This window comes from Camelus bactrianus, chromosome 3, assembly GCF_048773025.1.
Source record: "Camelus bactrianus isolate YW-2024 breed Bactrian camel chromosome 3, ASM4877302v1, whole genome shotgun sequence".
Taxonomy (NCBI): Eukaryota; Metazoa; Chordata; class Mammalia; order Artiodactyla; family Camelidae; genus Camelus; species Camelus bactrianus.
The window spans coordinates 52,384,022-52,410,549 of NC_133541.1; the positions used below are offsets into that span (position 1 = coordinate 52,384,022).

At 39.3% G+C, this 26,528-nt stretch overlaps 2 protein-coding genes across 3 annotated transcripts in view; one reads left to right on the top strand and one right to left on the bottom strand.

Annotated features, from left to right (window-relative positions):
* IQGAP2 (IQ motif containing GTPase activating protein 2) overlaps positions 1-26,528 on the top strand; it is a 264,053-nt gene that overhangs the window by 136,255 nt on the left and 101,270 nt on the right. For both annotated transcript variants that reach the window (XM_010949276.3, XM_074360016.1), the window contains exons 4-9: positions 4,773-4,850; positions 8,399-8,475; positions 20,757-20,824; positions 21,443-21,556; positions 22,215-22,393; positions 24,492-24,579. In XM_010949276.3, the coding sequence (XP_010947578.3) occupies positions 4,773-4,850; positions 8,399-8,475; positions 20,757-20,824; positions 21,443-21,556; positions 22,215-22,393; positions 24,492-24,579 (604 nt within the window). The remainder of the gene's footprint in view (positions 1-4,772; positions 4,851-8,398; positions 8,476-20,756; positions 20,825-21,442; positions 21,557-22,214; positions 22,394-24,491; positions 24,580-26,528) is intronic.
* F2RL2 (coagulation factor II thrombin receptor like 2) overlaps positions 24,594-26,528 on the bottom strand; it is a 35,122-nt gene continuing 33,187 nt past the window's right edge. The window contains exon 4 of the mRNA XM_010949275.3: positions 24,594-25,179. Within this exon, the coding sequence (XP_010947577.2) occupies positions 25,163-25,179 (17 nt within the window). The 3' untranslated portion in view covers positions 24,594-25,162. The remainder of the gene's footprint in view (positions 25,180-26,528) is intronic.

The window sequence follows — 26,528 nt, forward strand, 5'->3', positions numbered from 1 at the left end:
CTCATTGATGTAGGGTTAGGAAGATGCCCTCAGTGTGAGAGTTAGGCCTTCCAATGATGCACACTCTTCCCCTGACCATCTCCACCTCCCGCTCCAGGGCTGCACTGCGTGCTTATGCCATGTGTGCTGTGGTACCTGACAGTGTCCCTCGTGGACACACCACAGCATGCTGCGATGACTGTGTTGTCAGGAAGGCAAGAACTGTGCGTGTCTCCTCAGCCGTATACCTGGTGAATGCTTCACAGTGGGTGCTAGAGAAATAGCTGTCGGTGAAGGAATGAAAGACAGTAGTTTCTAGTGAGTCACAGGGCTCTCTTTCTTGTCTTCTGTGCTTTATTTGATACTGATTCAAGGTACTTCGAGACTGAAACTCTTCCTCTAAATGTGATGCTGAAAATTCCTCTGGGACCACATCATGAGTGTAAAACTGTGAACTTTTGGGCCCCACTCTAGACTACTGAGTCAGGCAGGATCTTAGCCAGGGACCCAGGAAGCTGCACTCTTAATAATCGCCCCAGGTGATTTTTCTCTTGTATAGTACGAAGGTTTGAAAAGTGCTGTGCTGATAAACAGGTAGACATTAATATAATAAATTTTAATAAAGTTATAAGGAAAGAAGATAAAGTTGTACTAAGATAGAAATACAGACAGGGTAGAACTAACTTCTCCACACAGTGCTTACCAGCACCTACCATGTGCCAGCAGCCACTGTTCGGGGCAATAAAGGCAGAGTGGGGAGCAGGGTGGACGTGATTTCACGGCACTTACAGTTGAAGAGACAGACTGAGTGAAGCAGACAGTTGGGAATTGTGATGAGTGTATAAAGGACACAATTAAAGCCAGTGTGATTGACAGATAGCAGTGGGCTTCTCTGAGGAGGCGCTTACTCTGAGGCTGGAAGAATGAGAAGACACTCATCTATGTGCAGAGTTAACAGAGGGGAGAGGGGAGGATGGTCCAGAGAGAAGGGGCTCATTTGTGAGAGGCTCAAGGAAGAAAAGAGCTTGGCCAGGGTGAGTGGCTGGAAGGCTCTGGTGAGGGACAGTGGTGGGAAATGTGACTGGGGGGAGCAGAGACAGATGACTCAGTCACACAGGGAGGACCTAATTATGGTGGGGAGCTGTTGATTGTTGACAGAGGCATCGTGGTACAGTTTGTGCTTTAGAAAGATCGCTGCCGCTGTGTGGAGAATACGTTGGAAGGGGATGAAGGTGGAGGCAGAGTGCAAAGAGGGAATTAGTCCAGGTGACAGGTGACAGTGGCCTGCAGACACAAGAAGAGAATGGATTCAAGAGAGAAAATGAAGAGGGAATCCTGGAAAGGGACAGGAAGTGGGTAGAGAGCAGTGAAAAGATGACTGGTGGACAGTGGGGGACAAGCCAGAAGAGTGTGATCCTTTCTAAAGAGGGTGGGGTGGTGAAGAAGCCTGGAAGGTTTCCATGGTGGGGTTTGAAGGATGAATGTTCCCAAGCCAACTCGGATGACCAGGAGAAAGAGGAGAAGAAGGAAGGGCATTCCTTGTAGAGGACTCAGCCTGAGGAAGTTCAAAGACCAAAAACACTATCGTTCCAGACAGTGCGTTGGCAGTGGGAGACTTAAAATGAACAGTTGATGAGTTTTTGGGTGAGCCTGAGATGGGGAAGGCATATACATAGTGGTTAGTAGTATGAGCTGTGGAACCAGAACTCTCTGGCTTCAGCACTCACTGCCTCTGTGAGCTTCAGTTTCTTCCGAGGTGAAGTGGGAAAGTAGTTAAGAGTATCACCCTTTACAGAGGTACTGCGAGGAACAAATGCGATCATCTCTGCATAGCACTTGGCAGAGGGAAGCACACTGTAAGTGTTAGAGATGAGGTTTGTTCTGAGGCTCTGGGAGCAGTAAATTGACCAGGGTATTTGGGCTTGGAATCGGGGAATCCTACAAGCTAGTCTTAACCCTGAGCTCAACAAGTTAGGTCCACTCCAGTGTCTTGAATACTTGAGCCCTCACTTTCCTCGTCTTTAAGACAAGCAAATTAAAATAATTATTGGTTTTAAACTACCTCATAGTTCTAAAACGCTTTATCTTAATATGTAAGAATTTACCATCCAAAGAAGACTTCCATAATACCTCATCTATTCAATTTAAACTACAATAATCTTGTTTGCTGGTGCTGGAATAGCTCAGCAGTAGAAAATCAGCATATAGTTTCTAATCTAATACTTGAAAGAAATTAGATAAATGGACAGTAACAGCCTTCGGCTAAGTATGACTATGGTCTACCATCCAGTCTAATACATTAATAATATTTAGTATAGGACTGGTAAAAAAAAAATAAGCTAAAAATGGTTATAATGGACTAAGATTATTTTGAGCCTGTTTAGAAGATCTATTTTGTTCTAATTGAAGTAAACCTGGTAGATTGGAGCTGTGACTGTAATTCGCTCACTGAACATATGCAGATGTGGACCAAAGCATTCTGAAGTCAGCATTCCTCAAGTGTTTAAAACGGATAAACAGTTTGAAATCTGCCGATTCACTTACCATAGAAATAACAACCAAGATAACTTCCCTTTTCTTCAGTGCTTCTTGCATGAAGCACTAAACATTTTTTTCTGAACTTAAAGGTGAATAAAAGTTTCAAGCCCAGTCTTACAGCATAATAATTATAATGGCTGATGTTTATTGATTTATTTGGTGCACTTTGCAACCAAGTGCTCTATGTATATCCCCATTTAATCTCTGCAACTCAAAGAAGTATACAATTTCCATTTTGTGGTTGAGGAACCAAGAGATTTATAACTTTGCTGGGGTTACCTAGCTAAATGAAACCACTGAATGGACGGGCTTTTTTTGTTACACAATTTGGATTGTTGAAGGTGACCAGCCAAAAGATCCCCAGAAACCCACCTGGGGGCAATCAAAATCGCATTTATTTAAACTCATTGTGCCGAGAAAAAGTGCATACCCGTGGAGCTATGAGGAAGAGAAAACAGGAATTGAGTGTAGATTTGACCTTGTACTGAGTGATTCTAATAAGGATTTAGGGAAGCAAGGACCAGTTATCTTTGGGGCATTGTCATGAAGCAGGATCATTTTGGTGGCTTGGTAATTTTTATCCAGGAGGTGAGAATATTGAATAGGAACTAAATTGTCTTCAGTCAAGAAATAACCCACCCATCTTGGGTTGGAAGAGGGGACATTGAGTTACTTTGTGGTGTCGAGGGTCCTCTTTGTCCTGATGTGGTTGGGGATTGCCTCTGTTTTGTCCCTTGATGGTCACAGAGTGTCCACATCTGAAAATTGTGTTCTGCAGAAGTTGTGATGCCAAGTTACCCTCAGACACTACAGCCCAGCTGTTAACTGTCTGCTCTCTCTCTTTCTTCATCGCCTTCCGTCCTTCCTATTTCCACTCCTCTCCCCCACCCTCTAGTTACCTCATAGTAATTAGCTAATTTCTTCCCTCTGGTGAATAATCCCATGACCACTGGGTCCTGTGTTCTTCCCTGGGGAGTGTTAGCACAGGGGATGTTTTCAGATCCAGAGGGACCTAGTGTTGAATCCCAGCTCAGCCCCTTAACAGCTGTTTGACTTTAAGCAAATCACTTCATCTTTTTGGCCAGGTTTACCCTCATCTTTAAAAAAAAAAAATGGGAATGGTAATTACCTTGCAGGATATTTTGAAAATCAGAGATAATTTATGTAAAGTGCTTGACACACACAGATCAATCTCAATAAATAGTGGCCACTATCAAAAACGTGTAGATATTTGTCAGATATTAGTTTGCTTATACTTTATTCTAACAACAACAAAAATACATTTTGTTACATCAGCCGTTCGTTTGTAGAAGGTCGCAGAAGATGGGAAGGGCTGGACTTCCTGAATGTGATGATCTACCACTGGATGCTAGTTATGTGATGACGCTTGCTGTAGTTACTTTTTTGGACATTTATTTAAAAAGAAAAATGAAATACGTAGCATTGTGGTACACATTTAACTAATTAAATATATAAGATCATTTTAAAGCTCTCAATGGTTCAGACTTCATGGGATAGTGACAAGGATACTATATTTACAGACTGTGCAGGAAATAGCGGCTGGCTGATGAGGCCTGTAGGGCAGGGATAGCATAGCCTGTTTTAATTCTATGGGTAGATAAAGGTCTTATAAAAAGTATTTCTGCTGAAGGCTTACTTCTTGTCTAAGGCTGTAATGAGGATTAAATTGTGGAAGGAATAAACACTAAAATTAGCTCTGAATCATGGAGTGTTTTTTGTTTTCATTTTGTGTTTTTCTACATTTTTTAGGCTTTTTACAGAAATCATACTATATTCATGGTCAGAAAAAATGTTTTGTCAGAACCAGAAACCACACAAAATGGCACTTAGTCCTCTAAAAATCCTATTTTTCCTGAAGTCACTAGGCTTCTCAGCCATGGTTGCCACCGTCTTGACACCGTGTGCACACCTGCTCATGCATGTGCACACATGTCCCATAAAACATCGTAAGACGTCCTGGTAAATGGTCTTTGAGATTCCAGCTCAGAATTACCTCAAGCATGTGAATTCTGGAAACTGGTCCATCCCACATGGTTGGAGTGTCACTGAGATAGTCTGGTCTGCTTCATCATGTCTCTGGTGGATTTATGTGAGCTTTAATAACGGTATTCTAGGAGAAATACAATTGAAAGCATCCTACTGATGAAAAAAGTTAGTACTGTTTTGACTCACTTTTTGTGTGTTTGCTTCTTTCCATCTCCCACCCCACTAACTGCCACCCATCCGCACATTAGAAGTCCGGCCTTCATTTTCGACACACAGATAACACGGTCCAGTGGTTAAGAGCGATGGAGTCTATTGGTCTACCCAAGGTAAGCTGAACTGGGAAGACAGAAGGGGAAGTGCAAACACCTTATTGTGGAAAGTGATTTGGCAGACTGAGCTTTATTAAAGCAACAGATGTCCTTACTGCCCCAGGAATGAGAAACGTGAGAACAGAAATATGGAAAGCCTATTCGAAGTAATATATGGCCAGAACTCAGAATGAAGTCTGTGTAGGGATTGAGAGCAGTCAGGTCAAAGTGTGCACAAAGTAAGCAAGGTCAGAACAAGCTCTGGCTGGTAGGTAGTTGATTTAGAATAGCCACCTCCCTTGTTGGTGTTGGTATTCATACTGAGGATTCCACGTCTCATTGTATCAGGATATTTTGTATCATTATAAATTATAATTATAAATTTTTTGATTAAGTATTCTAAATCATAATATCACTTTAAATTTTAATGGCTAGGTGATTATAACTCGTACTCCTTAAATAGATCTTCCAAATAAAACTCATTCAGCAATCGTTCAGAGCTTGTTAAATTCAAAGAGCATGCACCCTTACGCCTCTGAGACACGTAGACAAGTGGAGGAAATGAGGAAATAATTACATGTGGTAGAAATTGTAGAACTATCTCTTAAACTTCTTATTCTGAAGTAATTTTAGAATCTCAGGAAGTTGCAACAATAGTGCATCTTTGTGTAAACTTCATTCAGCTTCCTCAATGGGGAAGCTCATAACTGTAGTACAGCATTAAATTGACATTGATGTGTCAGTGTTAACTAGGCTCCAGACGTTATTCACTGTTCACCATTTCTATATGCATTTATTTGTGTGTGTGTGTGTGTGTGTGGTTTTATGCATGAATAGATTTGAGTGACTGCCACTCAATCAAGATACAGTTACCACAGGGAGGCTGACCTTTATATAGCATCCTTTTCCCAGCCCTGTCCCCTGGCAGCCACTAATCTGTTCTCCATCTCCATAGTTTTGTGATTTTGAACTTTTTGAATAGTATGTACAGCTATTTTAAAGAAATGATTTACGAATGGTCCAGGGGGTGAGTATAGCTCAGTGGTAGAGTGCATGCTTAGCATGCACAAGGTTCTGGGTTCATTCCCCAGTAACTCCATTTAAAAAAAAAAAAAAGGGTGACCCAGCAAGAAGATAGACTGCTGACTTATTTAGACCTGTTGTTCTTATTAATCCAGGTTTGCAATTTAAAATACCCCAATTTAGTGTGTAACACAGGGAACAATATTCAGTATCATGGAATAACCTATAATGGAAAATAATCTGAAAAAAAATGAGTAACTGAATCACTTAGCTGTACACCTGAAACTAACACAATACTGTAAATCAATTATACTTCAACTTGAAAAAAAAATAATACTACCAAATGCTGGTGAGAATTTGCAGCTACTGGAATTATCGTATATTGCTGGTTGGCATATAAAATGGTAAAATCACTGTGAAAAAAAACACCCTCCAACAAAAACAAAGGATTCTTTAATGTAAAGGTAAGTTATGAATGCCAATTTTTAATATATTTGTGCTCATATCTGTTTTAACTCAGTTCATTTTATCTTGCAGTAGTCAGTGCTGAACTATTTTATTTCGCCTTTTTTTTCCTTCTAAAATGCTGAGAACATTGAGTGCTATTCCCTGCTGGGCAATAGTTATAAAATAGAATTCACTTCTAAATTGCCATTTAGCAAGTACTGATGGGCTGGGTGGTAAACAGATTAATAAAGAAAGTAATATATAAATATAAATAAAGTAAAATGATAAATTAATAAAGAAGTTCACATGCTATTTTTCTATATTTTTCTATTTTAAGATATGTTAAATTAGGATAATTTTATTATGTTTGAAAGGTTTGATTTAAACCTTCTCAAATTGTATGTCTGTTGGGCCATATTTATTTTGATTATAAACCAAACAAGTGATCCATGTAGCAGTTTCTATTTTAATACCAGTGTTTATTATCAAGTTGGTGATACATTACATTGCTGGGATGAGAAAACAGCAGTGGACTGAATTGACTTAGATGTATTAATTAATTCCATCATATATCAATATGAAGTGCCTGCTCTGTGTTCAGCATCATGTTAGGCACTGGGGTTACAAAGTTGAAGAAAATGTCTTAGTGAACTATAAATTGATCCCATCTCCTTGATAATAGAAGACACATTCATAATGACTTTCCAGGAGACATATCAATGTAAAAGGCTTCCGTTTAAAGAGGAGAAGGGGAGTTACAGTCATCCTCTGTATACGTAATAGAACTTTAAATCTCATCACATTTCTTCTGAATTAAGAATCCTCTTCTCATTGAAACTTTAACAGCAAATGGGTTAAAAGCGAGTTAGAAAGACCTTTGAAATTTCATAAGCTACAGACATTTAAGTCCTCAGTGAGTATACATTTGTAGCTCAAGAAACTTTGCTTTTCTCGTTTCTTAGCTTTTTTCAATGTCCAGGAGAAAATTGTGCTTGAGTATCAACTACTACCATATGGTCCATGATTTAATTTTAGTTTTTGTATCAAATTTTATAAAATACTTACCGAAAGCAAGTAATTCCAATATGCCTATCTTAATCTTAGAAGCTTCGATCCTAATTATTCATTTTTGGTACCCTATCTAAAATCTGTTTCTTATTAAGGTTTTAGTTTCAAACTCAAGAATAGTATAAGTATGTATTAAAAGCTTTAGTGTCCAGACTTTTCAGCCTACTAACTCCATACATAGATTTTTATCCAAAAGAGGTAATCAGGTGCTCAGAAAATGCAAGCATGTTTATGGCAGTGACTCATAATAGGGACAAAACTGGACAAAATGTTCAACCATGGAGAACTGATTAAATTATGGTTTGAAAATATGAAAGAATCATGTATATCCATTATAAATAATGTTCTTGTAGACAAATGGAAGGGATGGGAAACAGTCCAGTTCTATTAAGTGTTTTAAACAGGTTGACAATATATACAATTTGGTTTTCAAGTACACACATACATAAACATAAAAAATCAGAGACATATGGGAAAAAGGCTGGAAGAAAATATACCAAAATATTAATAGTGACAGTCTGGAGGTAGGAGTATAGGTATTTTTCTTTCATACTTTATCTACTTTCCAGATTTTATTTACTGAAAATGGATTTTTTTTCTGCTTAAAGTAATACATGTGTACGTGTGTATACACACATTTATAGAACTGTGTAGCCAAGTTCTTGACAATATAATAAAATACTATCAAAGGGACACCCTTCTCAGGCCCGGGGACCTCGGGGCAGTCACAGGAGTGATTCTGATACAGAAAGCAAAGCCTACACTGACTCAAGCCTTGTGGAGTGAAACTGCCACCCAGCCCTGTGGACAAAGCCTTCTTGAAGTGACTGACTGTGACCCCCCTACTCTTCTGAGCCACTAGGAGGCGCTGGCAGGCAGGGGACCAGATGCAGTGACTGGTCCACAGGGAGAACAGGATAAGGTACAACTGAGAGTTTCCTTTTCATCAGTGTAAGGTCGTTTGAGGGAGTTAAAGTAATAGTGAAAAGCAACGTATGATAAACAGATTTTTCCCTTTTGTTTTCCAGATATTTTACCCAGAAACAACAGATGTCTATGACCGGAAAAACATACCAAGGATGATATATTGTATTCATGCACTGAGGTAGGAAACAAAATACAACTAAAGTCTAGGAAGTAAATTTACACAAAATCACAATTTCAGTTTTAAAAGGGGTCTCTTAAGTTTGTTTGTTTTTAACAATCTGAAGAACTTTTTTTTAAGATTGAGTTGTTCTAAATTTACTGGTATAAAATTAAAATAATTGTCCCATAAAAACAAATCCTTGAACTTGAAAAATATTTTTTAACCTAATTTAAAATAGAAAACCAGAAAATGAGTGAAAGATCTATAAGTATAATAACCAGAAAATGTCAACTGAAATTTCCAGGATTCTAATAGGAGTGTGCTTCCATAGTCTTGAGTTATAATCTGCTTTACAAATATAACCAAAATAGATCAAATGTGCAGCTTTAATGGACATCATTTTGTTTTTGATACTCAGAATTATTAACATGGCTCACTTCTTAGCATAGACTAATACATTCACTATAAAAAGTCTTTTGACTTTTCGTTCCTTAGAACTTATAAGTTTAAAGAAGCCTAGAAGTTGCTTTAAATAAATCAAATCAAGATACATTCATTGTTGTAAAGCGATTGTTTGATATCTTAATTTTTTTTTGATGTTGAAATTCTACTAGCTCACAGATCATTTTTTTTTTTGCCTTATTGGCCTAGAAGAAATGTGATTTTTAGATGATAACAAAAATGATTCTAAACATCCAGCTTATGGCTGTTGTCTTGCGTGCAAACAGGTAATGGCTGGAAGACTTCACATATAATTAAATTTTAATTTCTTTTAGAACATCTGCTTTGTGTTTATATCACTAGCAATGATTTTTGTGGGCAGTCTTCAGCCTAGAGGTTTCTATTAACTTCCTCCTGGCTTTTTTTTTGTCTCCAAAGGTTTTTATAATAATTCATTGTAATGCTGGCTTACTAAAGAAGAATTTTGATTATATCAGATAACTTGACCCCCACCCTGTCAGTATTTACGAGGTGTCTTTGGATGATGACAGTTGGTAGAAATACAGACCAAATGTAGGTGCCTACTCTGTGACTTCTTTTTATTCTAGTAATTTAGATCAACTGGGGAACAAAACCACTTCTGTGCCTGCCCCCTCATATGTTGTTACTGTATCATTATTTCAGCAGGTTTTCTAAAAGCCTTTGGTGCACAAGTGCTCATTTTGAGGAATATCATCAAATGTGTTGACCAACATTGGTTCTCAAATACTTTTCAGTGCTTAGAATGATTCTTAGCACTTTGTGACCTGCTAAGTGAGCCATTAGTTCATCAGTATTGCATCCATGCATCAGAGTGCTGATCTCCAAATCTGGAGCCTGCTCGTGGGTATCTTGTATAAGCTTAAATCGACTGCCTGGAGTGGACACCTGGGGTGTTCACGTTAAGCAGCTTATGAAGAAGTGGTGCGCTAAGTTCCTTTCTGGTGATGTCACTGTTCTAGAGACGTTATGCAGAACTGCGCTGAGGCATTCAAATGTAAGCTAGCTGTAGTTTTAACAAAGGCTTGAATAGCTCGGTAAACAAAGGAGAGACAGCTTCTTGCTTATCACTGCCCATTGTGTGAAAATGTTGGTGTGGTATTTTCTCGGACTGTCCAGATTCCTGCTGAGTGTCCTTCACTAGATCTGACCTTCAGTAGGACCTTTCAAAGTAGGATCTTGAAAAACAATATTGACCTAATAAACAGTGTTCCCTTGGAGAATCTCCGTCACTTTTCTCGGTTCTTGACTTACTATATGCCTACTCCTTGATAGAGAGCTGAGAAGTCTCAGGTGTATGTAAAGTTTTTTCTGTCAAAAAGTTTTCCTGCTATGGTTTAGAATGAGGTGGTTACTCAAACGAGGCTAATATTCTGCCCACTTGTGCCAGACACGTTTGGAAGCTGGGTAGCGGAGCCCTTTAAAAAGTACAGTGAGTTTGCCCTGGTTGCATGATTAGAAGTGATGCTGAATGTGAACAAATACGTCCTCAGCTATTATACCCTGGCTGCGGATGCAGCAGCGTGGCTGGGGTAGAGAGTGGTCAGTACCTGACAGGGAATGAAGCAGGTCCAAATTTCTGATTATAGGTCAGGAGCCAGCAGGGAGATCCCCCAGGTGCCCAGGCACCGCCTTCATCCTGCTCCAGCCCATGGACCTGATTTGATCTACAAAGTTCATCCCTGGCCCTGCCAACGTGTCTTCTGTTCCCTATCTTCTTGATTTGGGCTTAACAACCTCATTAAGATGCCCTGGGTCCTTGCCCTTTGCTTCTTGCTTGCGCCTACTTTTCCCTTTTCCTGCCAGCCTTGCCTTTTCACGTGCTTTCCCACCCTAGGGCCCTGGCACCACTCACCACGCCCTCGGTCAGGTCAGCTGCGTGTTCCCAAGCCCAGACTCCAGCCGAGGCTGACACAGCAGCTCCACAGGGAAGCCTGAGGCTCTGCCTCGTGTACAGACTCACCTCGGGAACGGGTGGCCTCTTGCTGTTTTTCAAAGAAATGCTGATTATTTTTTCATTTTTTAAAATGAAAAATATGCTCCTTGTGGAAAACATTGGAAAATTTGAAACTGAGTCCCCTAAACCGAATTCCTGTGACACGTTTATGATAACCTCCTTATCCAAACCTCTCTTATTTCCATTCTTGTCCTGCACCTGCTCCCCCTCAAGATTGAGGAGCATCAAAGAAAATTGGGGGGTATGAAACCAAGTAGGACCCTGCGGGACCTTCCTGGGTACAGAAGCCCCTCCATGTCCCCCATTTCTTTTTGGTAGAAAAAAAAAGCTTTCATCTCCTAGGTCTTCTCACATTCCAAAGAGCAGGCTCAAGCGGTTAATGATTAGACAATAGAGACACAGGACCCCTGATTCCTCCTGAAGGAATGTAGACAACAGTCTGACCCACATCTGTGAGTTGGTCTGTAGAAACTAAGACCCCCGCCCAGGTGGAGGTTGATGACTGTGTGCTGACCACAAGCACGTAGACCCCAGACTGGAAGCATAAGGTTGAGATTCGTGAAATTTCACCTTGTTACCTCACCACCAACCAATCCAAGCTGACCATGCATCCCATGACCCTGCCCCCTAGCCCTGTCTTTAAAAACCCTTGCCTGAAAGCCATCGGGGAATTCAGGTCTTTTGAGCACGAGCCGCTCGTTCTTCTTGCTTGGACCTTGCAGTAAGCCTTTCTCTGCTCCAAACTTTGATGTTTCAGTTTATTTGACCTCCCTGTGTATCCATCAGGCACACAAACTTGGGTTCAACAACAAATTGAGAAAGAATATCAAGGAAAAGCTTAAGTGTCCATTATCTCAGCACCAAAGTGACAGTGACGGTAACTATCTTGGTGTTTCAGACGTAAAATGTGTATATGACATGTTTTCCTTTTGTGGCTTTGTTTGGAATATTTAAAGCCTGTGCAATAAAAACCACTTCAAAAATGAGAGCCTTGCCAATGAGCTACTGCTCCTAATTTTTTTTCCTGTCTGGAGGAAGAGCATTTTTTTGCTTGTTTATTGCTCAGTATATTAAGCAACTGTTAATGTTTAGGCATTAGTTATAAAATTAAATTCCTTCAAACAATTAAATTTAGCAGACTAATTTTTTGAACATGCCAGATACCTTAAAACACAAACAAAATGCCCAGATACATTATTACAAACTTACCACACTTAAACCTATTCTAGAAGATCCGCACTACAAGCTTCATTCATTTCTTCATTATTTACTCACTAATTTTGACCCATCCCAGGGCTATAATATTTTGTTACCTACCCAGAGTTCACATAGTTACCAGAAACAATATCTCCTCAAACCTGCCCAGGTTACAGATCTGGTTTCTGACTAATCAGTTGTCGGTGTCCTGGTGCGGTTTGGGTTTTTTCTAAGATGAGTCTAACCTTGGCCACCGGACATCAGGCTGCACTTGATTTGTGAAATCAGCCAAACCTGGTCATTTTTCTGTATATGGTTTTCAAGCAGATTTTTACTTGCCATCCTGTCCCCACCCCCATCACCAGAAATGATGTACTCCCATGTCACACTTGGCCGTTGTCACGTAACTCATCGTCCTGTTGTCATGATGCTTTGGCTTGGTCTGTTAACATTATTAAGAAGCATATGTATGCCTTTTGAATATTTCCTTGAAATTAGTTGGGCATTCTGGAGATGAGGGATGGACTCTTCCTAATGCTTCTTGGGCCATTTAGCTGATACCATTTCACATTTCTGGATCCTCTCTCGGCTTGACCGTTGAGTGTGACCATCAGTGCTGAGCCCGCTTTTCACCTGGCTGTTTGTGTCACCACCTGTGCTCCTCCGTCCATCCTTACCTGGGGACACTTCCTTGGTTTTCTAGGACTGTTTGGCTCACTCAGAGTTCCTGGTCTTTATTCTTTCTTGTGGTATAAATAGTACAAAAACAAGTATATATTTATGCAGGATTGACAGACATAGAAGAAACAAAGCACCTATATTTTAATGACACTTCCCAGTGTTAAAATGAACACAAATATTATGTGTGTCTTGTTTTATCTCTATATTACAACTTCCTTTTGGTATACTTTATCCCATTCTCCTTTGAACTCCAGGCCTTTCTCAGCTCTAACCAAGACTAGTGTCTTCTTTCTCAGTGGACCAGATTGCTGCAGTTTGGTACTGGGGGCTCTTTCCAAACAGCTTCTTTGTCCTTGTAGCACGGCCCTGAAATTTCTTTGAAAAATCCTGGCTTGGTGATCACAACAGGACGTTCCGATCCTGTCCTGATTACTTAAGGCGATTATTCCCTCTTTAAGGTGTGGAATCAACTACCCTCCAGGGAGTCCTTTTAAAGTCATGTGTTTGTTAAGAATTTTTCTAGCTTAACAGATGAGGGTTCTGAATTCTGCATTTCTTCCTGAATAAAGTTCATTTGACTGTTAAGATTTTACTACGCTGACGACAAACAGCTAAAGATGTGTCTGCGTCCCCTCTGGAAGGACTCCTGCTGCTGCTGTGCCGCAGCCCTGTGCTCAGATGCAGTGATGATGCCAAAATAGTGCACGTTCGGGGCTTGGATTTATGAAAACGGCTGTCCCAGACCCAATTCCGGTTTTCCGGCTGTTCTCAGTACCCTGACTGCTTTGTGAAGAGAGGCTCCTCTCCCAGCTCTCCTGCAAGGTCAGGCAGCTGCTCTGCCAACCAGGTTGCCTTTGAACCGGTTCTTCAGGTTCAAAATTAACTCGTGTGTTTTCTTATACTTCCTTCCCTCAGGACCCTTTTCCTCTTAAGAAACCAATTGATGCCTTATTCCAGATTGATGGCATCTCTGACAGAGAACACCTTTGCATTTATAACTAAGCTTCCTGGAGATATTTCCTTAACCCGAAGGACAGACTGTAATCCGGGGTTCTCAGGAGGGATATCTAGAGGTGACAGGATTTGAGATTAAGGTGAAGGAGGGCAGTTGCACCTGCCATATCTTTCAAAATTCTCTCCACTCTTCGTCCCATCGCTCCTCCCCTTCTTCCTGTCACAAATTAGTATAATGGCTCTACTTTTCTGCCCTACTAAAGTCTAAGCTCTTTGAGGCTGTGAACCATGTCTTGTCACCTCACACAGCATGTATACCATTGATTCCAATGTGAAATCTCTGGAGTTTGTGTTTTTAACCTTTCAGTTAGTTTAAATGAACTAATTTCCTGATGATAAGATTGCCTCAGGATTCCATTTGCTTTTTATTGAAAATGAGGTAGAGAACACTGGATTTGGACATGATATTGATAGCGATGCAAGCATCTAAGATGGGAACATAATTTGGTTCCGTAGGTAAAACCATTTCAAACGTGGAGTCAGTAAGGGGAAACAGTAGAAGATTCTTAGTGTTGAAAGTGGGGAAACCACTGTGGTAGGTTCTTGATAAGTGTTTACATAGAACATGTTTTTAATAGGATAATATAATAAAAATGAAGATGAACACCTACTGAACTTTTTTTAAAGATTTTTTTAATGTTCTGTTTTTCTCTGAGTTTCATAATTTTCTTTTTTCTTTTTTTTTTTTTAATTGAAATCTAGTCAGTTACAATGTGTCAATTTCTGGTGTACAGCATAATGTCCTAATTACATGCCTGGCACTGTTTCAAGTACTTTACAGATATAATCTCATTTAATTCTCACAGTAATCCCTATTCTGTACGTACTGTTATTAGTCTTATTTTATAATCAAGGCAATTGAGGCACAGAGAGGCTGGCCAAGGTCACACAGCTGGTAAGGGCAGAGCTGGGGTCAGAACCAGGCTGTGTGGCACCAGAACCTCCACTGTTACCAAGGCAGCCAGTCATTGGCCTCAGAAAGAAGTCAGATATTTCCATACCACTAAGAAAACTAAAAGAACAGTGGCATCAGACTTGAACTTGAGCACAGGCGTCTAGGCTGTTATAGTTAGGATGTTTCAAAATGAAAAAGCATGGAACTTCAGAACTGGAGGAATCTTGGGAAGTTATTTCAGTCCAGATCCTTCATTTCACAGATGAGGGGACTGAAGGATCAGGTTATGTGACTTGCTCGGTCACATATCGAGATGTTGCCCATCTGGGGCAAGGATCCGGGGCTTCTGACTCCAGTTCTGTATTCTCTCTGGTCAGCCATGAGGCTTTGATTTATAAACATTCATCTCCCACGTTAGAGCGTAAAATGAACTGCACGTGATGTGTTCCAGAGACGCTGAAATGAATTCAGCCTCTGCCTTTTGAGTTTGCATTTCATTACTGTAGCACCTCTTCATGTGCATATTGAAAGTAGTAGGAAAAACCCAATGTATTTTTTTTAACTTTCTTTATTGCTTCCTGTACTTGAACGGATATTGTTTGTACAAATGGGAGCCCGTAGGTCAGGGAGGCTTTAGCTACCTTAGGGCAACTCCTCTGTAGCCAGCCTCTGTCAGCAACACAAGTTGGCTATAACTTTTGATGGGATAAAAGGCTAGCTGTTTCACACCGAGTGCTTTCTTAGAGTGGGACATGATGGTGACATTAATTCCTCAGCTTCCTTGAGAATGCGCTCAGCTCAGCTCTTTGTGTTCCCTGTTAGGCACTAAAGATGGTTAATAAATTCAATGTTGAAGAGCTCCAAGAAATTGGTGATTGGACAGGCTTGCTTTTTTTCCTCCCTCTTAAGTCTAAGACTCTAGATTTGCTATATACTGCAGGTGATGAATGCCCTCATTTGAATTTAAATACTTGGGAAGGAGTGGGCTGCTCTTGCTGATTCTTTTCAGCATGGGAATACTGGATAAATACAGTTTCCTAGTAAACGTTTGCACCTTTGTATAATCTGCTTGGAAGTATCTCCCACACAGAGATTTGGTATGTAGCTCCCATGCTATGAAAAGTCATCTTTTCAAAGCTAATGGTTTAAACTTCTACGTCAGAGATCAAGTCAATGTTGAAAATTGAAGCCAAATAAAAAATAAACATTAGTGTTAAAAAAGAAAACATTTTTGGTGAAAGGATGTTAATGCAAATGAGATTTATAACTGATCGTGACGAGTTTAGGAAAATCTCTGATTTAAGATAAATCTAAATTTGAAGATCATTCTATCCAAAAAGTAACTAACTTCTCAGCACCACCTTGTGGTAACTTTTAGTTAAGCCAGGATGTTTGCTCATTGTGAGGTTTGTGTTAGAATTACAGCGTACAGTGGAAAAGTAAAAAGTATAATCAGAAATAGTCGTCCAATTTCTTTAGTTCCATAGGGAGAAATTAACACTTTTGTTTAGTGTGATTATTTTGGTTCATATTACCAACAAACCTATGTTTTGCGGAAGCCTCCATTACCTTTATTTTAGGGGCAGGGTAGTAGAGAAAACTATTTCTGTATAGTCGGTAGTCCATAAATAGTATTAAATGAATGACCTGATAAAGAAAGGAGATACAATGAAAACAGTTGCTTCAAGATCTTTGAGCACAGTTGTCTTACTCTCATTACAAAACTTACATGACATTGCTAACATAATAGGTTTTTTAAAATTATCTGCAATAAGAAAGAATGCCATCCATTAACCAGAAATTTAAGTAACTCGGGACAGAAAGCAAACAGAGAGGACTGGATTGACTGAGAAACAAGGCAGAAGAAGACCACAGCCCAGAAACCACTGAGGGACTCAGCGGAGCTCAGGGAGACTGTGGGGCTTGCTCCAAGCAGAGACGGGAAAGGAGAGCCCCGAAGCCAGCATGATGGGGCTTAGACCCGCTAAGCCTTCTGATCCTTGTCTAAAGTAGCAGGTGTAGACACTGATGGCAGGGTGGCATTCCAGTATCCCAGGTAGCTGATGACTGCAGGAAGGCCCAGGGAGCCCCATCTAAGAAAACAAGACACCAGGTACTTTCCGGGCATCAGCCCCATTGTTCCCCCACCAGGCTGGCTCCTGTCATGGGGACCTGCGGTCGACCGTGACAAACAGCAAGTCTCAGACCTCGAGGTGAGCCCCAAATCAGGAAATGCCAGACATTTAAGGGAAACCAACACTATGAAAGAGGAATTAGATTCAACAAACAGAACCAACACCCAAGGAACAAGTGAAAATAATAAAATAAATAAAATAAATAATAATAATAAATAGTATAAATAAATAATAAAATATGTGCACTCATTCAGTGTATTTAGCAGGTGTTCTTATACATAACAAAACCAAAGATAAAATTTAAAAAGAGGAAAATGGAATATAGAGTATAATACAAAAGAAACTAATAAAATTTAGTTATCTAAATTTTGGGTGTATAATATGAAAATAAAAGAATGTATCTAAAATTCTAGGTTATCTCATCATTATATAGGTGGGGAAGTAGAAGTGGAAATATATTAAGGATAATAGATATTCATTAGCTTAGGCTTTGATGCAAGAATGTAAGTTTAAAGTCTGTTAAAACTTTAGCAGAATATTGGTTTAAGTACTACACATGATAAATACAACAGATTAAATATTGAAATAATTATAGAAAATTTGTTAGAAGACATTTTTATGGGTATTTCCTACTTAAATTTTACTGTCACGTTTTCAAAGTTTCTCCCACTGAATTATTTTGTAGGGTTTTTTTTAGTTTTTTTTTTTTTTTGTCAACTAGTTCAGGTGTATTTTTTATTTAGTTGTAAAAGGGAAGAGGAAAATATGCATCAGGTACCGTGAAAGAACTGAAGTGATAACAGTGGTACTTTTTAAAACATTTATGGATCTCTTTTCATTTCTTCAAGTATGGCTTGATTTTATTTTCCTAGGTTCTTTTGTAGCGTTACCATACCAAGTTGTTTAATTCTATTGAATTTTGTTGTCCCTGTTAATAGAAAGTAGCAAGTGAGTAGGCTGATGTTTTATTTTGTTCCACATGATATAAGCTCCCTTTTAACTGAAATATTTTTCCCATGTAATGGTACGAGAAGTGGTTCATAAAATATCATGGTTTTGGAAATGTCATCATACTAGTTTTAATTATAATGACACTTGTTTGCCATGAACCTTTGGTAGTAAAGTCTTCAGGAGCTGTATAAATAGTTTTATATCCCTGATAATCTCTAAAGACCTAGAATTTAAACTAAGGAATGTAGCCTGTCTTTCTAGCTTTGAATTACGAATATATAATGTCTGTTTTACATTGAACAACATTCAGAGTCTAGTATGTTTTTCCCTTGGGAATAAGATAAGCATATCATATTAGAATTCAGTAGTAAAATTAAAATTACCATATCATTAAAATGTCATTTGGTCTTTGTCCTTTGGTTGTGGTTTAAAGGGAATAGAAGGGGAAACCAGAGAAAGATAAATCTCCCCAAAAAACGATCTTTAAAATTCAAAAATTCATTAGTATGCATTTTCTGGAAGAAATGGAAATGGCCAATTTGTGTGAAAAATGTTTACCCTCACGTGAATAAGAGGAAATGCAGACTTAAATAACGTGTTTTGGCTATCGATTGGTAAGGTTTTCATTGCTAGAATCCTGTGCTGTTAGGGGGACAAAGAAAATGGCATTTTCCTGCGTTGGTGATAGAGTGGGGCCATGCCCATCACCTGGTTCTTAGGTTGGATTAAGCATTCAGACTCTGACGACTGCCTGCCATATGCCATGTTGGGTAGTGCTTGCTCAGAAGGCGAGAACCATCCAGGACCTACAGCCTGCCAGCAAGACAGCATCAAGTGTTTGCTCTTCAGTGGGTGGCTTTACGACACACCGTGTAGTTGTCCACAAGGCCATTAAGAAGCTGTTCTCTTTGGCACTCCAGGTGATAACTTCAGTGCTAAGGAGTGAGACTCATATCGGTAGTTGCAGAAGGCTCCCTGGCTTAGAACTTCAGCCCCCAGAAGCCAGTATCTATTGTAACAGCTCCATAGCGTGGCTTCCCAGTTTCCTGCAAGAAGTGTGCCAGTTATAAGAGTCATTAAACTCAAGAACATGTGATAGATATAATGCTTCTTAGGTATTTATAATTCCTTCCAGTCAAGATGCAATTTATCAATCAGGGGTTATTCTTCTCCTAAGCAATGATGCTTCATAATATGGTTGTCTGTGTATTTTTATTGGGTTCCTGGGGGAACAGAGCTAGGAAGTTAACTAAAGATCACATTCTTTTACAGAAGGGGAAGGGGTTTTGTTAACCCTTCAGTCACAGAGAGTAAATGAGTATAATCTATTTTTAAGAAGACAATTGGATAAAATATACTGAAAGCTTTATGTGTATGCCCTTTCAGTTTTGAGTTTTGTTTTTAGTGATTTATGTGACAAATAAGATATATGTACAAAGATATATCTCTATATGTAGGCTCACTGCAACATCATATATTAAAGTGTATAATTAGTGACCATCCAAATGCTCAACCATTGGCTAAGTTAATACAGTGCATTCATTTTATAGAATGGTGTGTGAGTTTATGGAATAGGTATTTCCAGAAACATTAAAAGGATTTATATCAAAATGTTTAGTGTTTAACTCTGGGTGGTGATTTTCTGTGTTTTTTTTTAAACCATTGATAACTAATTTTTTTTAATTTATTTACTTACTTTTGGGGGGGGAGGGAGGGAGGTAATTAGGTTTATCTCTTTATTTACTTTTAGAGGAGGTACTGGGGATTGAACCCAGGACCTTGTTCATGCTAAGCATGCACTCTGCCACTTGAGCTGAACCCTCTCCTTCCTCAGTGATTTTTAACTTTGATCATCTATTGCTTTTCTAAATGATTTTTTAATAGAGTTTTACAGAAATGATCCCCAAAAATCCAATTTTAATACATGCTGCTTACATTGATTAATCACACATTTTAGGAGTTTGTTTTAATACCATTGAGGAGGCTTGATCTTGAACTCCTTTAATGAAATTTTGTATTTTATAAACCCGTGAGATTCATCTTACATCATTATCTCAGGTGACAATCTTGAAATATTTTAAGCCATCAAAATCATTCTCAGTTCATTTTCCCATATATGTTATGTGTAATTTCTGAGTTCTAATTAAAATCTCATAAATTATAAATCTATCAAAACTGATACTAAGTAAATACAGAATTTTTCAGTTGTGCTGTAGAATTAGTCTTGGGACCTTGAAGCTAAGGTAAATATGGAACAGAAACTATGACTCAATGACAAAGTGAGAAATCACATACCATATATTTTCATCTTCTTTGGCTGAATTTAGGGGTCAGACTTCAGCTCCTTGGGTGAGGTTATGGGCAGGTTACTGGGGTACCATCATTACTTCCTAACAATTTTTAAATTAAATGTTTTAAATTTAAAAACATACACACTTTCCTCTGCATCTTCCACTTAGTAATAAGCCCACATCCTGGTCTGTCTTTAACATCATTCCATCCACTAATAGTCTTTTTACTCAATTTATTGGTTCAGAGTGTATAAAACCAATATTTCCTCAAGAGGTATATGGTACTTGGAGGCATATATAGGAATGAAAAGGAAAACATAATTTGAGCTAAAGTGTAAACAAAATAAAATCATGTAAGCAATATCCAAAGAAATGTTTATTGCATTTGTTACTTGCTATTTTGTGTTAATTGTGTCCCTTATTCTCCCTGCAATTTGATGGTTAGGTTAGTTGACCCAGTGGAAGCACTGTGTATTACAGAGGACCAGTCTTTGGGACATTGACTGGGATTCTAGTCCTGGTCTCACTAGGGACTGTGTTACCTCGGAACTCAGTTTCTTCATCTGTAAAATGAATGGATTGAATGAGATGATCTCTTGGGTGTTTCTCAACTGAAAAAGCCCTTAAGACTTATGTGAGTTCTAACACTAAGATTTATGATGATAAAATTTCTGATAATTTCATGTTTTCTCTTTCAGCTTATATCTGTTCAAACTAGGAATAGCACCCCAGATCCAGGATTTGTTGGGCAAAGTAGACTTTACAGGTACTATTCTTTATCTTGGTAATTTTTTACAATGTGGTTTTGAAGAAAATGTAGCAATAGTTTTTTTCATTCTCGTATTATTGATTCTCTTTTTTTCCTTTATATTGATCAGAGGACAAAACTTGTTATCTTGCTCGTACTCTACTGGGTTTCCTTTTTTCCATGTTTATGGAATGAGAAACTGAGTCTGGCTTCTTCCTAAGATTCTTGTTTAGAAATGACCTCATCTTTTTGTAAATTTTTTAAAATTTTTTCATTGAAGTATAGTCAGTTTACAATGTTGTGTCCATTTCTGGTGTACAGCATAGTGTTTCAGTCATACATGAACATACATATATTCCTTTTCATATTCTTTTTCATTATAGGGTACTACAAAATACTGAATATAGTTTCCTGTGCTATACAGTAGAAACTTATCTATTTTATATATGGTAGTGTCTGTAAATCTTGAACTCCCAATTTATCCTTTCCAACCCCCTTCCCCACTGGTGACCGTAAATTTGTTTCCTGTGTCAACCCTGTCCTCTTGATGAAGACATTTCTTAACATGAATATACTTATTCCTGCCTCCATCTCTATGGCTTTCGGTGATTTTTGTTGTCGTTGCTCTTTTTTCAGAGGAAGAAATCAGTAATATGAGAAAGGAGCTCGAGAAATATGGAATACAGATGCCAGCTTTCAGCAAAATAGGTGGTATTCTGGCTAATGAACTGTCGGTGGATGAGGCTGCACGTAAGTCTACTTAAGATCCAAACGTGCCAATGGCATGACTTAGACCTCTTCTTTATTTTGGTGACAAGATTTTGGTTATAAGAAATAGAACACTTAGAAGATACTCTCAGCACCCTAGAAGTTTTTATTTTATGTATTGTAGATGGTTAATTTGAGCACATCAGAACATAACCAAGTAATTGACTTTGGACTCTAGACGTGCACTTGTGCAATGGGATTTAAGAGGTTCCAGAATTATCTTCATTCTCCAAAGCATTGCTCTGCTTTCTATGTCCGTAGATTTCAATGGCAACGTACAGTTTCCATGTTACAAGTTAAATTACAGGCATCTCTTAGAAGCAATGTGGTACCTTCAAAGTGTCCATGTCACCCTTCAAGCCCCCAGTGGTTGCCATAGTGCTTGTTCCATTTTAGACAGTGAGTGCAAGTTGAATAAATGAATAAGGATTACATGAAGATGCTGAGATGGGACCCAGGATGGACAGGCGGGTGGAGAGGTTGTCAGAGGGATGTTCTGTGATGTGTCTGAAGTCTCTTCGTTAGCATGCTTTTTGGGGCCCCAAGGAAGAAAGCAAAACCGCCTAAGTTACACAGGGTCAGTACACCTGTCCATGTTGTCTTTTGCCAATAAAATTCTTTTTTTCTCTGTGCTCTGCAGTACATGCTGCTGTTATAGCCATAAATGAAGCTATTGAAAAAGGAATAGCAGAGCAGACCATTATAACGCTAAGAAACCCAAATGCAATGTTAACGTTAGTGGATGACAACCTCGCGCAGGAGTATCAGAAGGAACTCTGGGAAGCCAAAAAGAGAAAAGAGGAAAATGCAAGGCTGAAGGTAATTTAATTCGATTCTGAGTGATAAATACAGGAATAAATTTGGTGATGCGTTGCCAGTTTGGAAAAGCTTTAATGTTACGAAGGGATATTTTTAAATCAACTGGCTGCGGTCTCTGTAGCCACAGGCAGTTGGTTTGGGTGGAATGAGAGACCACCAGGCACTCTGTAGGGAAATGAGGTTTCCTTTTATGATGACTATGACAGGTGGCGAGGATGTTGTAAATTTAACCTGGAAGGTGTAGAAGCAGCAGCTAAAGTTCTCTCGTTGGGCATCATCCGCCAGCAGACCTTGTATTAGCCAACTTACCTTCAGGTCTATTGGTGAAGGCTGATAATTGGGTATGGTGATGTTTAGAGAATGTGTCTTGGAATCCCCTCTCCTCGTGCTTGTCCCGTAGTTTACCTTCGTATTTGAGGAGGTGGTTTCCCTCCTTGACAAGGCAAGCTGGTCCTGACCCTGACTTCATTTCCTGCTTTCCTGTCTTACTGAAAAGTTTGCAGTCAGAGATGCCACTTCCTCGCCAACCTGCCTCTCCTGAAACTCCTGCCCTGTCAGCTTCAGCCCCATTACCCAGAGTAACCACTTGATCTTAATCTTTTCTCAGTGGGTGGCTTCTGCCTGAATCGGACACACTTGCCCCTCCCTGCCCCGCCCACCTTCCACTGTCCGCCCCTCGCCTTACATGCTTCTCCTCGGCATCTCTCAATGTCTCTTCTTCCTCCCTCAAAAGATGGAGGTTCTCCCAAGTCTGACGTTGAATCACTCCTGTCTCTGTTCTTCCTCCATGGAGGTGGTGGTGAAGAAGTGAGCTGCCATCTTGGTCCCAGGCCCCACTAAAGCTCCTCCAGATGCCTTCGTCTCTGGGTTCCCCTGGCTTTGCCCCCCCGTCACATCAGAAGGGTGCTCATCTATCCCCGGCCCTGCTCACACATGTGCCCCATGCTGACTTCCCTTTGGAATGGCTCCCACGTTGTTTCGGAGTTCTCTTTATGTCCCCTCAGCCCTATCCATCACTGTGTTCTGTTGCCTTTCCTTGCCAGGCTTACCTCCATCACCCACCTTCTTATTTCACTACTCTTGCCTCAGCCCTGCCCCTCCTGACCTGGTCTCAGGACTCCTGCAGCCCCTCCCCATGGATCTCCCTGCTTCCTGTCACTCTCGAAGCCAACGCTTCTCAGGACGACAGGTTGCAAAATTCATCTTTAGTTATAGATCGGATGTCACCCCCCCAGAAACCTCCCCCAATTCCCTGCTGCCTACCGAGTTAAGTACAGGTCCTTCAGTTGACTTTAAAAGCCGTCCAGGATACCCAGCCTATCTCCCCATCTTTTTAGTTAACCCTGGACACACACTCTGTGCTATAGCCCAACGTGCCAAGCTTTCCCGCCTTTGTGGCCAAACCCTTCTGTCTACAGCCTGCCTCTCCTCTCTGCCTTGAGCATTACTCCGTTCCTGTAGGCCCTCCTCCATTGTTGTCTCTTTAGATTTTTCTTTCCAAGCAAGTATGTACTTTTCTAGAATATATTCTTTTCTACTGTGTCTATTTGTTATTTATGTTCTTGATTTTGTTAGACTGAATCAAACGAAATTGCCAATATTCAACTGTTTATTTTAAAGCTTCACATAGACTAGTTTTTTTAATCATTCTTTTTTATTAATTTTTTTTTCATTTTTTGGGGTGAGAGGTAATTAGGTTTATTTATTTTTTTTTTTTATCAGAGATACTGGGGATTGAATCCAGGCCCTTGTGCATGCTAAGCATGTACTCTGCCACAGAGCTATACCCTCCCCCCTGCCAATATTCAACTGGTTTTGATCTTCAAAAAATGCCAGAATCAAGTGGTCCAATCTAACGTTTTCCACATCAGACAGTTAGGCTTTTTCAGAGAGTCACTGGGTCTGTTGTTCATCTTTGTAATCCTTGCTGGCATGTCTAGCCCTAGTGCCCCGCACAAAACAGGCACTCTTAAAGCTTGTACTGAGTTCACATGAATATTAGTGGATGGTTTTTTATCACTCTTTAAGTTTTTGCTTTTGAATATTGAGCTTTGGAAAACACTGAACCTCAGGAATCAGTGAAGACTTTGTTTTGCAGAACAACTGTATTTCAGAAGAAGAAAGAGACGCATATGAAGAATTGCTGACACAAGCAGAAATCCAAGACAATGTCAATAAAGTCAACAGTAAGTAACAGACTGTATGAGGGAAACCATGCTTGTTGAAGGTGCAAGTTTTCCTTGTCTGAAACTCAGCAAAACTCTCAACTTGTATTCTTGTAAAACTGCCTTATGTGGTGAAAAATCCACCACATGTCACTGTTGCTCTTAATTCTGGTGCATCATCTGAGTTCCCTCGGAGCTTTTCTGGTGATCTTGGCCCTAGTCCATGCAAAGTATCCCCAAGTGTCTTGAAGCTAGTTGACTGGACCTTCCTGTTTCATCACAGGTACAGCGTATGTCGTATTTGTCCTGACTGAGCCAATCTTGAAGGCTATTTAGTAAAGATAATGACTTAAAGATTGCTGTTCCTTGCCCGTGATGATGTGATGGCGTTCGACTGAAACCGTAAAAGCTATTATTGACAACTCTGCTTTTCATTACTTCCCAGTCATTAGTCAGCAATTTGTAAGAATTGTTTTCTTACAGCTTGTGTAACTTTGGTGCAAGTAAGTAAGACTTGACAGGCCTTTGAAATCACCTGGTGGCAGGTTTGAATCCCATATCCCTGAGACTCTATGGACTCACACAGGACGATGCTTCTTGGTACCTAGTTTAGTTGTGTGACTGTAAAGAACAGCAAGATCGGGTAATTAAAATAAGCATATGCAAGTTTAGGTACATTAATCTCTTTATTAATTATTTTTCTCTCTCTAATAAAATTTTATTTTTACTTGAGGCAGTAAGGAATTCTATTTGACATTTATATCCCCAGGTTAACCAAAATAACCATATATACCCAGAAAACCAATACATCAAAGACCCGTTAGCCTATTTAATAAAGCATGTAAATTGTCTGCCAGCCTTGAACTTGGAGTGCCCACTAATTTCAATAGTCCTAAACTCTGCCCTCAGTGCAACCACCTAGATGAGCTTTGCGTGTTCTTTATTGCTCTCACCACCTTCAAGGAAATGCACATCTATAGGTGTTGCCCACGAGTTTGCTCCTAAGTTGCTGGTAGAGACATATTCTAAAGGTTTCAAACAGGAATCAGGGACGCCCAGAGAAAATTGATATAAATGTCTAGGAGTTAACAACTGAGTGGGCTTGAGAACTTACCTCCACATACAACTGCTGAGAGCTCTGGGGTAACTTTTTTTAAATTTAAAAAGATTTTTTTAACTTTTTCATTTAAATAATTTACTGAAGTGAAATTCACAGTCTAGAAATTAACCATTTAAAAAAGAACAATTCAGTGGCATTCAGTGCATTCAAAATGTTGTGCAAACACTGCCTTTATATAGTTCCAAAACATTTCCATCACCCAAAAGTAAACCTCTTACACATTAAGCACTTTCCCTCCACTGGCATGGGGTAAGTCTTTCTTTTTTTTAAGGGAACATTTTACAATTTTGAGATGGAAGTTCCTATTCTTTTGTTTTTGTTAAATTTTGAGCATGTTAGTGATGATGCATTGAAGCACAATTTCATGTTTCTCTTTCTGCTCTATTTGAAAACTGAGAATTTCATTATGCTTGACGGAAGTGAATTACGGGAAGACGTTAATATTGCCCATAACACATCTGAGATGCACGAACTTAGTGAGGAAATAGCTGCTGAGCTTTCTGCCATCCTTTATTTTTGAAATGTTTATAACCACTAAAATTGATTTCTTTTTCATGTTAAATAAAATGTCTTATATAAATGGTTTAATACTTTACTCGGTGACATAATTTCCTGATGGCAAATTGGCTATACTTTTTTTTCCCCACTTTTAAACAAATGGCATGAGGTGATCTATACTAATACATAACCAGCTGAAATTCTGAAGGTCATTGCAATGTTTGATGGCTTTAAATACGTAGACTAGAATTATTCTGAAGTTTTTCATCTCTCCCAGTTGGAAAACTGATAGTCTGGTAGAACTAAAAGTAGTCTTGAGAACATTCTCTAAAGCATATTTGAGTGACATGAC